The sequence below is a fragment of the Zea mays genome, chromosome 5 (genome assembly GCF_902167145.1).
Source record: "Zea mays cultivar B73 chromosome 5, Zm-B73-REFERENCE-NAM-5.0, whole genome shotgun sequence".
Taxonomy (NCBI): domain Eukaryota; kingdom Viridiplantae; phylum Streptophyta; class Magnoliopsida; order Poales; family Poaceae; genus Zea; species Zea mays.
In genome coordinates, this window is record NC_050100.1 from 33500565 (window position 1) to 33513872 (window position 13308).

The 13308-nt window shown below is 44.6% G+C and overlaps 1 protein-coding gene across 1 annotated transcript; it reads right to left on the bottom strand.

The window, feature by feature from the left end:
- Positions 1 to 2046: 2046 nt before the first annotated feature.
- LOC100382880 (Cell division cycle protein 48) lies at positions 2047 to 6742 on the bottom strand. Its single transcript, NM_001328004.1, has 9 exons — positions 6605 to 6742; positions 6293 to 6455; positions 5345 to 5573; positions 4325 to 5091; positions 3995 to 4216; positions 3850 to 3921; positions 3487 to 3768; positions 3046 to 3405; positions 2047 to 2435 (listed from the first exon to the last, which is right to left on the bottom strand). Exons 1-9 carry the CDS (start codon positions 6643 to 6645, stop codon positions 2136 to 2138), a joined length of 2436 nt encoding a protein of 811 aa, NP_001314933.1. The 5' UTR covers positions 6646 to 6742; the 3' UTR covers positions 2047 to 2135.
- Between the last annotated feature and the right edge of the window lie 6566 nt (positions 6743 to 13308).

Consider the following 13308-nt stretch of genomic DNA (forward strand, 5'->3'; position numbering starts at 1 on the left):
AACCCGGTCATAGTGCGTGTTTAAAGTTTGTAAATTTCAGGTTTCGCCTATTCACCCCCTCTAGGCGACTTTCAAATACTTTATTTATTATCTGCACATGGTTAGTGTTCTTCTGATGATTGCTCATGGATCCTGCAAAATATGTGTTAGAATTTAGAGATTCATGCGGGCACTACCATAGGGTGCTCGTCCCTTGTGTTCTTGGCTCTTGCATGTATTAGGTCGTTTCTGAGACCATATTGACGTAATGGACTCCATGATGTTTGAGGTTGTTGAATTGGATGGAGCAGCAATGATTTGTCACGCTTACAGTAAAAGGAAAGGTTATTTGTTGGTTTTAAACGTTAGTAATTGCTACGAAGTATCATGATTTCTATGGAGCACATCCAGTTTTTATAGATGCCTTATTTTAGCAATCACTCCACATTTTGATCTATCTTTTTTATAAGTTTGAGTTCATGTGACTTATTTTAGAAACTTGAGCTCACAAACTTACTCTTATTTGGTCTTTGTACGGTGCAATTATGACATTCTATAATCTCTGTTAAACTTACTCTTATTTGGTCTTTGTACGGTGCAATTATGACATTCTATAATCTATGTTCATTCAGTTAGTCGTTGTGCTCTTCTAATGGCCCACTTCATTGGCTGTGTTGTGCCAAGACATATTGGATGGAGTAAACAACATTAGTTAGCCAAACAAAACAAAAAATTAAGCGAAGAGCGGAGACAATCAATAAAAACTTGAAAACTTTTTGGTGGATAGTTTACATGGGTATTATTGCGAGCCATCGCAACGTACATGCAACCGACTAGTTTAGAGAAATCATAGAGTTTATGAGCTCCTGATTTGATAAGTATAGTGTTCAACATTGCCTAAAATCCCTCAAAATAGTGGTAGATTGTCTTGCAAAGTTTGAGGCGAGCATAGTTAGCTATGGTTCTACTGCTGTGTTTTATGAGTCAAGTCCCCGCTTTTCTTTCAGATTTATGGTTTGTTTGGTTTGTGGCTAACTATGTCACACTCTGTCTAATGTTAGTCGTTCGAATTGAGGAACTAACTTTAGACAGAAAAGTTAGGCAAAGTATGATAAATTAGTTAGCGAAACAAACAACCCTTAGTCTCCGGTGATTTGCCCGGAGGTGATGTCTAACGGAAACAAGCTTTCCGATCTAAAAAAAAAGCTTTTGCCGAGTTATTGATTTGTTTATGGGGCAAGCTGTTCTCTTAACATAAAATAGAAATATAGAATCTATGCTGCAATAAGTTAGTCGGGCTCTCTCATTGCACTCTCTGTTCCTATGACTAGGATAGGAAATAAAAAACTAGATTTGAATCAGCAAAGGTTCATGTACCGTTGTTGGATGAGGCAAAAACCAATGCGCAATGTTTACAAACGCTGCTGGCTGCAACGATTTGCAAACTTTGTCACACTTCTTAGCTCTAGGTCACATTGTTTTGGGCACGTATCAAATTTCTTAGTTCTAGGTCACATATTTCATACATATAATGATAATCCTCTAACTATACTTTAGGAAAACTGTCTAAAATGTAGGTAACAAATTGGTAACCAAACCTCAGCCGACATCAGGCCCTTTTGAAAAGGAGTCTAGGTGATTCCAGTCCAGGAAGGAAGACCGCTGGACCTGGAACACCTCCAATGCAGGTACACCAACCATTACAATGTCCGATTCAAGTGGAGCAACTATTCCCTGGCGCTGTAAATTAACGACACAAGCGTCCCAGCTCTCCAAATTAATGAGATAAGCATCCCTATTCCCCATTGCTGCAAATTCATGAGATAAGCGCTCTCCTAGCTAGTACTCCGCTTTCAACCTTTCAATCTCCATTCAGACCTGCTCTGCCCACACCGCCATAGTTATCCATACTGGATCACGGATCACGTACGCACTAACAGACAGATGAGAGATGATAGATTTCACAATAATTAATAAAATGTCATGGCCCAGACAATGACATGGAGAATATGGCATGAAAAGTTAACCGAAGGCCGAGAGTGCATCATCTCAGCGACGTCCAAATGTACGGCAAATAAATATCATTGCATGACAAGCGTGTTTAGTATGATCAGTTTTAAACAGATGAGTGACGGGACTGATATTGAACAACCCAACTAGCTGTATAGATCGTCATCATCAGCCGCAGCACCCGCAGAAGCAAACGGATCAGCTGCAGCAGCAGCACCAGCTGTCGCCGGCTGATCCGAGAAGCGGAACTCACTGCCGAACCCCCGGGACTGCTGCAATGTCTGGGCAAACGCCTGATACTTGCGGATATCAGCATCACTGACACTACGCCGAGCATACTTCATCGACTCCTCGAAGTGAGGGGCCCTGATCTCAGCGATCTCATCCACTTCGTCTTCCTCCATCGCCTCAGGGTTGTCCTTTCTCCGCCTTTCCCTCTCAATATCCTGAAACCATATTTATCGCGATTATACGTTGCAACAAGATTTATTCAGATGAAAAAACGGTAGGCCAACTAAACAGCAGCCAAGCCAAACCAATCTATCACTGGCAATTTTAACCTGTGATACAAAGTTTATCATACTTCAAGATGAAAGAAATCAACATATAATCCTGGAAAAACTTTAAGCTGATTATTAGTATGTTGATCCAAGTTCATCCCAAGTTATGGTAGATAACTTGTATTTGACTGGAAGTACATGTAGCTATCTGAATAATTAACGTTACTTCAGCTTCCTACTGAAATATTGAAATGATGACTTTTATCTATCGTTATATATATAATTCAAAACATTTGTAAAATAAAAATGTATTTGCCAAGATAATCTACTTATAATTCCAAACATTCAAACAGGTAAAAGTTAAATTGTTGCAACTTCAGACAACCCCAAGGGCTTGTTTGGCTGTACTCAGTATCCACCTAAATCCACATGCTGGGGTGGATTTATGGCTCCTTTTTACACAAGCTGTCTGTTTAGTTCATGATTAGGAATGATGATAGCTTAGACTCCAGAGTATTAATTTGTAGAGTACCAACTACCGTTTGGAGGAAGTTACCTTCTCAATGTTCTCTCTGATTGCATATTTGCACGCACGCTGGCAAATTTCTGTGATATCTGCTCCACTGAACCCTTGAGTGTACTTAGCAAGAGCATTCAAGTCCACATCCTTCGCCACAGGGGACTTCCTAAGGCAGGCCTTGAAGATCTGGAGCCTAGACTGCTCATCAGGCAGTGGAATGTAGATCAGCTGGTCAAGACGCCCTGGCCTCAGCAGAGCAGGGTCAATGATGTCAGGCCTGTTTGTAGCTCCAATAATAAACACAGTTTTCTTGGCATTCATGCCATCCATTTCTGTCAGTAGCTGATTAAGCACTCTATCAGCCGCACCTCCAGCATCACCCACACTGCTTCCTCTCTGCAACATGTGTTAACATCTGTAAGACATAAAACATGACACCACAAATAAATAAAGAACCAAGGTGAGACGAGTATAGACCTGAGTAGCAATTGAGTCAAGCTCATCAAAGAAGAGGACACAAGGAGCAGATTGACGAGCCTTGTCAAAAATTTCACGGACGTTGGCTTCACTCTCACCAAACCACATGGTAAGCAACTCAGGACCCTTGACACTGATGAAGTTAGCCTGGCACTCGTTGGCAATTGCCTTTGCCAACAAGGTCTTACCACAACCAGGAGGACCATAGAACAAAACTCCTTTGGATGGAGACATGCCAAACTTCTCGAACTTCTCCGGATGCTCCACAGGATATTGAACAGTCTGCATCAATTTTGAAAGAAATCAGCAAAATGTGGAACATAAACAATACCAAGAGCAGGTGGTCAATTAGCATCTAATTACCTCCTGGAGCTCCCTCTTGACATTCTCCAGCCCACCAATATCCTCCCAAGAGACATTTGGGACTTCGACAACCTGAATCCAGAAAGCATATTAAGCATCCCAGAACAAAAGCAGCTCACACAGACAATTATAGGCAGGTACTCACAGTTTCACGAAGAGCAGATGGGTTGCTTGTTCCAAGCGCAGTCTTGAAATGGTCATTTGTAACAGCCATTGAGTTCAATATCTCTGCATCGATTGTCTCATCCTCAAGATCTATGATGTCCATCTTCTCACGAATGCACTGAAGAGCAGCCTCAGTGCAAAGGGCAGCAAGATCAGCACCAACATATCCATGGGTATCTTTTGAAATGAGTTCCAAATTAACCTGGAAATTCAGAGAATGGACATCAAGAGATGCTAGAGGAGAAGACAGAAATCATATTCATAATCAATGTCGAGAGCAATGAATCAAGAATAAGTTACGGTTACGTACATCTTCAGCTAGTTTCATGTTCTTAGTGTGAATGCGGAGAACCTCGAGACGGCCAACTTCATCAGGAACTCCAATGTCAATTTCCCGATCAAACCTTCCAAATCTTCGAAGAGCAGGATCAATGCTGTTTGGTCGGTTTGTAGCACCCATAACAATAACATGGGAACGAGATTTCAGTCCATCCATAAGAGTCAGTAGCTGTGAAACAATACGACGCTCTACTTCTCCATTGGTCTTCTCTCTCTTGGGTGCAATGGAATCAATTTCATCAATGAAAATGATAGATGGAGCATTCTTCTCTGCTTCTTCAAATGCCTTTCTGAGATTGCTTTCACTCTCCCCTGCCAGCTTTGACATAATCTCTGGACCATTGATCAGGAAGAAAAAGGCTCCAGTCTCATTTGCAACAGCACGAGCAATAAGAGTCTTTCCGGAACCAGGTGGCCCGTACAGCAATATGCCCTTTGGTGGCTTCACACCAATAGATTTGAAAAGTTGAGGATGGCGTAGTGGAAGCTCAACAAGCTCTCTGATTTGGGCCATTTGCTTTCTAACTCCACCAACATCATCATAACCAACTTCATCAAGACGCTCCTCATCCTCCCTCTTAATAGGCTCCCCATCACAAAATATTTCAGTATCTGGCGCAACGATACAATATTCAGCAGGATCAGTCTCTATCACTTTGAATTCCACACTTCTCATTCCTCCTCTGACAAGGAAAAGGTCTCCTTTCCTCAACGGCCTGTATGCTTCTAGGAAATATGCTGCACGGTTTCATAAGGGATGTTATTAGAAAATGGCAAAACAGCAATAAGGTATAGCATGACATGGCAAAAACAATATACAAGAATATTAGGTATAGGTACTATAAATGTCAGACTCCATGCACAGAATTCAGTAAACCATTGACAACAGAAGAATAGAGCAATACTCAAGTAACATGTAAATTAAGTATCACAGAGCCATGCTAATGCAAAAAATAGATCAACTAAGAAATATACAAGATCACAGACTCACGTTTCAAGAAGGCATCAAACAGGTTCCCTGTAATGCCTTCAACTGTATCATCAATTGGAAGAATGTGGACACGCTTCCCATATTTCACATCCTGGCACTGGTGGACAGAAACCACATCACCAAGCCTCACCCTTAGGTTCTGGCGGACAACCTTGTTCATCCGAACCTTTGGCTCCTCACAGGTTTCGTCCGCAAGGACAATGCAAATAGTGTCTTTCCTCTTCTTACCCTATAACAAAAAAACATAAGGTGATAAACAGATACATGGACGACAGTAGCCATAAAGTTCACTAACAAATTTTGTTACCCGCCATAACACAAACTAGCTGCTGGGCCCTATAGACTTGAAAAAAAGATATGCCAATACAATACAATTGTGCAGTCCCCTGTACACAGTAGAGTTACAAGTCCAGACATCACATCCAAATTATCATGCTAGGAATCATAAAATAACAATTCTGTATGCAGCCCATCATCTCCATCTAACAGAACAACGAGCACAAATTTGAATAATACTAGATAGTGTTGATTCCCTGTTCTAACGATGAACATGAGATATTCAAGCAAAAAGAGTGGTTGCATTTAAATCTATAACAAATGTATGAGGAGAATATTTGAACATAACAAACCAAGTATATTAAAATATGCTACTGAAGCAATAAAAGCAATCTAGATTACTATTAACCTTCAACTGAATCAATGGTGTACGAATGCAAATTGGCAAAAATCTACATACTATAGCAGCGAATCAGAGGGGCCCAAATACCCTCAGCAAACTCAGCAAGTACTTTACAGTGATAAAGCTAAGGTTATTTCTAATAGATCTGCACTATGAATACACCGAATTCGGGTCGGTCACACACAGATCGGTCGCGTGATAATACAATCTGCTAAACCAGCTCAACTTCCCAAAGCTGCTGTGAAAAGCTCGGCTTAGACATATTAGACCTTGAGGAGCACGGTGTCGCCGCGGAAGAGCTGCAGCCTCTCCATGGTGTCAGGGTGCAGCGCGACGACGGAGTTATCGTCGTTGGTGGCCTCGTCGACGACAAGGCGGTTCGGTGACTTTTTCCTCTCCAGGATCGCCGTCGAGAAGTCCTTCTTCTCCTTCCTGCACACACAATCACCGGAAAACCTGATAAACGAATCCACCGCCGAAACATTGACACCAAACAACCCAGATCGGGTCCGGAAATCCTCAACCCTACGGCTCAACCAGATCGGATCGACCGGGGATGGAGGGAGGGAGCGACATCTTACGGATCGGAAGCAGAGGCCGAGGGCTCCCCTTGGCTCGCCATGTTGACGGTGGCGACAACGGCGGCGGAGGTAGGTTTCGGGTGGTTGGCCGGGGGCGGCGTTAATTGCAGCAGCACCGGCGAGAATGCGAGATGCGGAGCACTCGACGAGGGGGATTAGCTTTCCTTATAGCTTCTTTCTTGCAGCAGGGGTTTGGGACTCGGAGGGCCGCGTCACGGGTACGTCACTGACTCGCGGGGCCTGGGCCGGTGTACGGCCCACATGGCAGTGATCATTCTGGAATCTCCTGGAGGCCCGGGCCGTCGTGTATGGGCCTCCCGACGTGTGGGGACCACGTGGAAATGAGGCAGATAGAGGCGGGTGGGGACCATGTTCACCGTGTTAATCGTGGTCGTCGCGTGCGAGGTTGGAGAAGCAGAAGCAGAAGCGGCAGCAAAGAGAAGTTTGGTATCATCGTGACGGTGGAGTAGGAAACTAAAAATGGAATCCAAATTTCACTGTGCTGTAATCAAGTTCTTTGTTTCCTCAAGTTTTATTTCGCTGAAGCATGTATACAAGAGCGGTTTGTTTGATGAATCAGTTTGAAATCTTTTTATTTCTGCTGAGCACCATATTTGATATGTAGGCATGTAGCCTTAACGGTGCGTGGGATAACCTGGACGATCTAGATCAGATTTCATTTGATTGGTTGGCAGGCTGTCTCTATCCAGCCTGACCGCGAGCGTTGACTACGTGCATGAAATGATTCTAGCATGCAATAGACAGCGGAGGTATTTTTTCATCCACCTGTCTATATGCGTGGAGAAGAAACGGAGATGTGTTCTACCGATTTGGGCTAGCGCGAGCCACACGCTCTAGACGCCGGCAACCAATCACGTTGATTAACTCGGTCGGGAGTATTTATCCGCGCGTGATTATCCTAATCTATCCGTGAGAGTCTGTTGGATCTCGCCTAAGAACGAATTCAGACCTCCCCATATAAATATAAAAGTAGTACGACCGATTGAGAACACCGAACACATTACAATTGAATCAATCTATTATCTTCATTATCATTCATGTATTAGGCGTATGTGTAGCGTAGCCTAGTTGTAGCTTTCAACTCATATCTTCACCTTAATTCAACTCTGCATCGTCTAAACACGTCTTGAGTGGCCTGCCGACCCCAAGACGACCCTAAGATCTTACCCCGATAAGGTCCCGGGGGCAAGATCCACTTGGTCCAAAATCTCTTGCTCGACCTATTATCTTAATCCCTAGACGACTCTACGTCGTTTTGGCAACGACTTGGGTGGTCTGCTGATCCGGGAGCACACTAAGATCTCTTCTCCCGATGGGGTCCCTCCTAGGAGGCGAGATCTAGGTTCCTACAAGGAAGAAGGTTATGTGCCATTGCAGATCGTTTGGCCCCTGAGCATGGATTGTCCAAAGCGACACAGAGAGGAGACCCTCCTGTAGCGAGGTTGCAGACCATCCGGCCCAAAGTCGCGGATCGTCCGCGCTGCCAGGAGGTACAAGTGTTTGGCCCCAAATTGGAGCCAACACACTTTTTGGCGACTCCACTAGAGATGAAAAAATCAGATCTATTAGATCGGCCACGATGGTCGATCCCAAAGATCACAACGATGTTTCCCCAAATAGTGACCCAGGCTGACTAATTTGTCGGTTGCTGAGTGTAAGGAATTTGAACCTATACTACTCTATTAAGAGTTTAGCGTCAGCGTCCACACTCTGCCCTCGCCCCCGTGCCTCCCGCCTGCCACCTGAGAGCACCTAGAGGGGGGGTGAATAGGTGATCTTGTAAAAACTTAAGACTTAAAGCCACAAAACTTGATTAAGTGTTAGCACAATTTAAACAAGTGGCTAATGACCTATCTCTTGTGAAACACAATAGACACAGTGAGAACAAGCACAAGAGACACGGTGATTTATCCCGTGGTTCGGCCAAGTACAAAACTTGCCTACTCCACGTTGTGGCGTCCCAACGGACGAGGGTTGCACTCAACCCCTCTCAAGTGATCCAATGATCAACTTGAATACCACGGTGTTCTTCTTTCTTAACTTTTTCCCGTTTGCGAGGAATCTCCACAACTTGGAGTCTCTCGCCCTTACAATAAGAATCAAAGTGAAAGCAATAGAGTAAGGGAGGGAAGCAACACACACAAATCCACAGCAATACGCACACACACAGCCAAGACTTGAGCTCAAATGAATAACACAAGGTTCACCACTAACACGGAGCTTAAATCACTAAGAATACCAATCGAGTGCGCAAAGACAGAGTGCGAATGATCAAGAATGCTTAGAGTGTGCTTGGTGTCCTCCTCCATGCGCCTAGGGGTCCCTTTTATAGCCCCAAGGCAGCTAGGAGCCGTTGAGAGAAATCCAGGAAGGCAATTCTTGCCTTCTGTCGGGTGGCGCACCGGACAGTCCGGTGCACCACCGGACACTGTCTGGTGCTGATTGTTTTCCTATTCTGGCGCAGCCGACCGTTGAAGATTTGGAGCCGTTGGCGCACCGGACACTGTCCGATGCACACCGGACAGTCCGATGCCCCATTAGACTGTTGGCCCGGCCACGCGTCACGCGTGGATTGCACGGCCGACCGTTGGCTCGGCCGACTGTTGGCTCACCGGACAGTCCGGTGCACCACCGGACAGTCCGGTGAATTATAGTCGTACGCCGCCGACGAATTCCCGAGAGCAGCCTTTTCACCAGAGCCAGCCTGGCGCACCGGACAGTCCGGTGCACCCAGACTGAGCAGCAGTTGGCTGTACACAGCCAACTCTTATTCCTTTCTCTGATTCTAGCACTTAGACAAATGTTAGCACACAAAGACCAATATACTAAGTCTAGAATCATACCTTTGTGTTGATTTGCACTTCTTCCACCATTTGGCATAGTTTCACACTTAAACATTTGTGTTGGCACTTGATCACCAAAATACTTAGAAATGGCCCAAGGACACATTTCCCTTTCAATCTCCCCCTTTTTGGTGATTTATGCCAACACAACAAAAATCAACTAAAAGAAGTGCAACCTCAATGCGAATGAGTACACAAATTTGTTTTGATTCAAATTTGCATATTTGGATCATTCTTTGCCACCACTTGGTTTGTTTTTGCAAATCAAACTCAATTTCCTATTGAGAGCACCTAGAGGGGGGGGGGGTGAATAGGTGATCCGTAAAAACTTGAAACTTAAAGTCACAAACTTGATTAAGTGTTAGCACAATGAAATCAAGTGACTAAGGAGAGCTCTTGTGAACCACAATTGACACAGTGAAAACAAGCACAAGAGACACAAGGATTTATCCCGTGGTTCGGCCAAGTACAATACTTGCCTAGTCCACGTTGTGGCGTCCCAATGGACGAGAGTTGCACTCAACTCCTTTCAAGTGATCCAATGATCAACTTGAATACCACGGTGTTCTTCTTTCTTTACTCTTTCCCGTTTGCGAGGAATCTCCACAACTTGGAGCCTCTCGTCCTTACAATGAGATGATCACAAAGAAGCACAGATGTAAGAGTGGGAAGAGCAACACAAACAAGCCTCAAAACACGAGCACAAACACGCACACAAGTCACAAATTGAGCTCTAAGATCACACACGGAGTTCTCAACTCAAGAGGAGCTCAAATTGCTATCACAACGAATCAAATGTGCTAGAGAGGTGTCTTGGTGCTAAGAGATGATCAAAGAATGCTTGGTGTCCTCCTTCATGCGCCTAGGGGTCCCTTTTATAGCCCCAAGGCAGCTAGGAGCCGTTGAGAGCAATCCAGGAAGGCAATTCTTGTCTTCTGTCGACTGGTGCACCGGACAGTCCGGTGCACCACCAGACACTGTCCGGTGCAGATTTCTTTCCTATTCTGGCGCAGCCGATCATTGACGAATTTGGAGCCGTTGGCGCACCGAACACTGTCCGGTGCACACCGGACATTCCAGTGCTCCCATCAGACCGTTGGCTCGGCCACGCGTCACGCGCGGATTGCGCGGCCGACCGTTGGCTCGGCCAACCGTTGGCTCACCGGACAGTCCGGTGCACCACCGGACAGTCCGGTGATTTTTAGCCGTACGCCGCCGTTGAGTTCCCGAGAGCGGCCAGTTGACCAGCGCCAGCCTGGCGCAGTGGAAACTGTCCGGTGCACCACCGGACACTGTCCGGTGCACCACCGGACAGTTCGGTGCACCCAGACTGAGCAGAGTCTTGGATGCTCGAGCCAAGTCTTTTCCATTTGTTTTTTCTCTGATTCTAGCACTTAGACAAATATGTTAGTACACAAAAACCAATGTACTAAGTCTAGAATCATACCTTTGTATTGATTTGCACTTTGTCTACCATTTGCCATAGTTTAACACATAACCATTTATGTTGGACACTTAATCACCAAAATACTTAGAAATGGCCCAAGGGCACATTTCCCTTTCAATCTTCCCCTTTTTGGTGATTTATGCCAACACAACAAAAAGCAACATATAGAAGTGCAACATCAATGTAAACGAGAACAAAAATTTGTTTTGATTAAAATTTGGCATATTTGGATCATTCTTTGCCACCACTTGGTTTGTTTTTGCAAATCAAACTCAATTTCCTATCTCTAAGTCAAATTCACTTGTTGAGGCATAGAGAAAGGTATTCCAAGAGAAATTGATCAAAGATTCAAAAACTCCCCCTTTTCCCATAATCAAACATTCTCCCCACAAGAGACCAACTTTTGACAAGAAGAGACATTAAGAGAATTTTGCCAAAACAAAAACTCTAACTCTACTATTTTCAAAATTATCAAGTGGTAGCTGATCCATTTCTTGCTTTGGCCTTATTTTCTCCCCCTTTGGCATCAAGCACCAAAATGGGATCAATCTTGGCCCTTTTAACCTCATTGCCTCACCAAAATTGTCAATTAAGAGCAAAAGTCAATAAGAGACATGGAGATGAACTTGGAGTAAGTTACCCTCTCATCGGAGTGCAGTGGAAGTCTTTCATGGTCCAAGTCCATCTTTCCATTTCAATCCACCTTTGAGACTAAATCAAGCAAGCTCTAACACATGGTTAGTCTCAAAGGGTCAAGTTGTAGCACATCTCCCCCTAAATATGTGCATCACTTGCAAATGGACTTGTGAGGTCCGGGGAGTGCTTGTACAACTTGAGCACCATAAATAAACAACAATATGCATAAAAGAACATGATCAAAGGCATAAGACACATGTATGCTATAGATCAATCCAAGTTCCGCGAATCTAAGACATTTAGCTCACTACGCAGCATGCAAAAGGTCTTCTCATCTAGAGGCTTGGTAAAGATATCGGCTAGCTGGTTCTCAGTGCTAACATAAAACACTTCGATATCTCCCTTTTGCTGGTGGTCTCTCAAAAAGTGATGTCGGATGTCTATGTGCTTTGTGCGGCTGTGTTCAACAGGATTATCCGTCATGCGGATAGCACTCTCATTATCACATAGGAGTGGGACTTTGCTCAGATTGTAGCCAAAGTCCCGGAGGGTTTGCCTCATCCAAAGTAGTTGTGCGTAACACTGACCTGCGGCAACATACTCGGCCTCAGCGGTGGATAGGGCAACAGAAGTTTGTTTCTTCGAACTCCAAGACACTAGGGACCTTCCTAAGAATTGGCACGTCCCTGATGTACTCTTCCTATCAACCTTACATCCAGCATAATCGGAGTCTGAATATCCAATTAAGTCAAAGGTAGACCCTTTTGGATACCAAATCCCGAAGCAAGGCGTAGTGACTAAATATCTAAGAATTCGCTTCACGGCCACTAAGTGACACTCCCTTGGATCGGATTGAAATCTAGCACACATGCATACACTAAGCATAATATTCGGTCTACTAGCACATAAGTAAAGCAAGGAACCTATCATAGACCGGTATGCCTTTTGATCAACGGACGTACCTCCTTTGTTGAGGTCGACGTGTCCGTCGGTTCCCATTGGAGTCTTTGCGGGCTTGGCGTCCTTCATCCCAAACCGCTTGATCAAGTCTTGCGTGTACTTCGTTTGAGAAATGAAAGTGCCGTCCTTGAGTCACTTCACTTGGAACCCAAGGAAGTAGTTCAACTCGCCCATCATCGACATTTCAAACTTTTGAGTCATCACCCTGCTAAACTCTTCACAAGACTTTTGGTTAGTAGAACCAAATATTATGTCATCGACATAAAATTGGCACACAAATAAGTCACCATCACAAGTCTTAGTGAATAAAGTTGGATCGGCTTTCCCAACCTTGAAAGCATTAGCAATTGAAAAGTCTCTAAGGCATTCATACCATGCTCTCGGGGCTTGCTTAAGTCCATAGAGTGCCTTAGAGAGCTTACACACGTGGTCGGGGTACCGTTCATCCTCAAAGCCAGGGGGTTGCTCTATGTACACCTCCTCCTTGATTGGCTCATTGAGGAAAGCGCTCTTCACATCCATTTGGAACAACCTGAAAGAATGGTGAGCGGCATAGGCTAACAATATGTGAATTGACTCTAGCCTAGCCATAGGAGCAAAAGTCTCCTCAAAGTCTAAACCTTCGACTTGGGCATAACCTTTTGCCACAAGTCGTGCCTTGTTCCTTGTCACCACTCCGTGCTCATCCTGTTTGTTGCGGAACACCCACTTGGTTCCCACAATGTTTTGCTTGGGACGTGGCACCAGTGTCCAAACTTCATTTCTCTTAAAATTGTTGAGCTCCTCCTGCATGGCCA

Excerpts from the sequence above, each read along its gene's own strand:
- LOC100382880 (NM_001328004.1), bottom strand. The coding sequence starts at position 6,645 with ATGGCGAGCCAAGGGGAGCCCTCGGCCTCTGCTTCCGATCC. Across the intron at positions 5,574-6,292 it reads GCGACACCGTGCTCCTCAAG|GGTAAGAAGAGGAAAGACAC; the intron begins GTCTAATATGTC and ends TTTTTGTTATAG. Across the intron at positions 3,406-3,486 it reads TTGACTCAATTGCTACTCAG|AGAGGAAGCAGTGTGGGTGA; the intron begins GTCTATACTCGT and ends CACATGTTGCAG.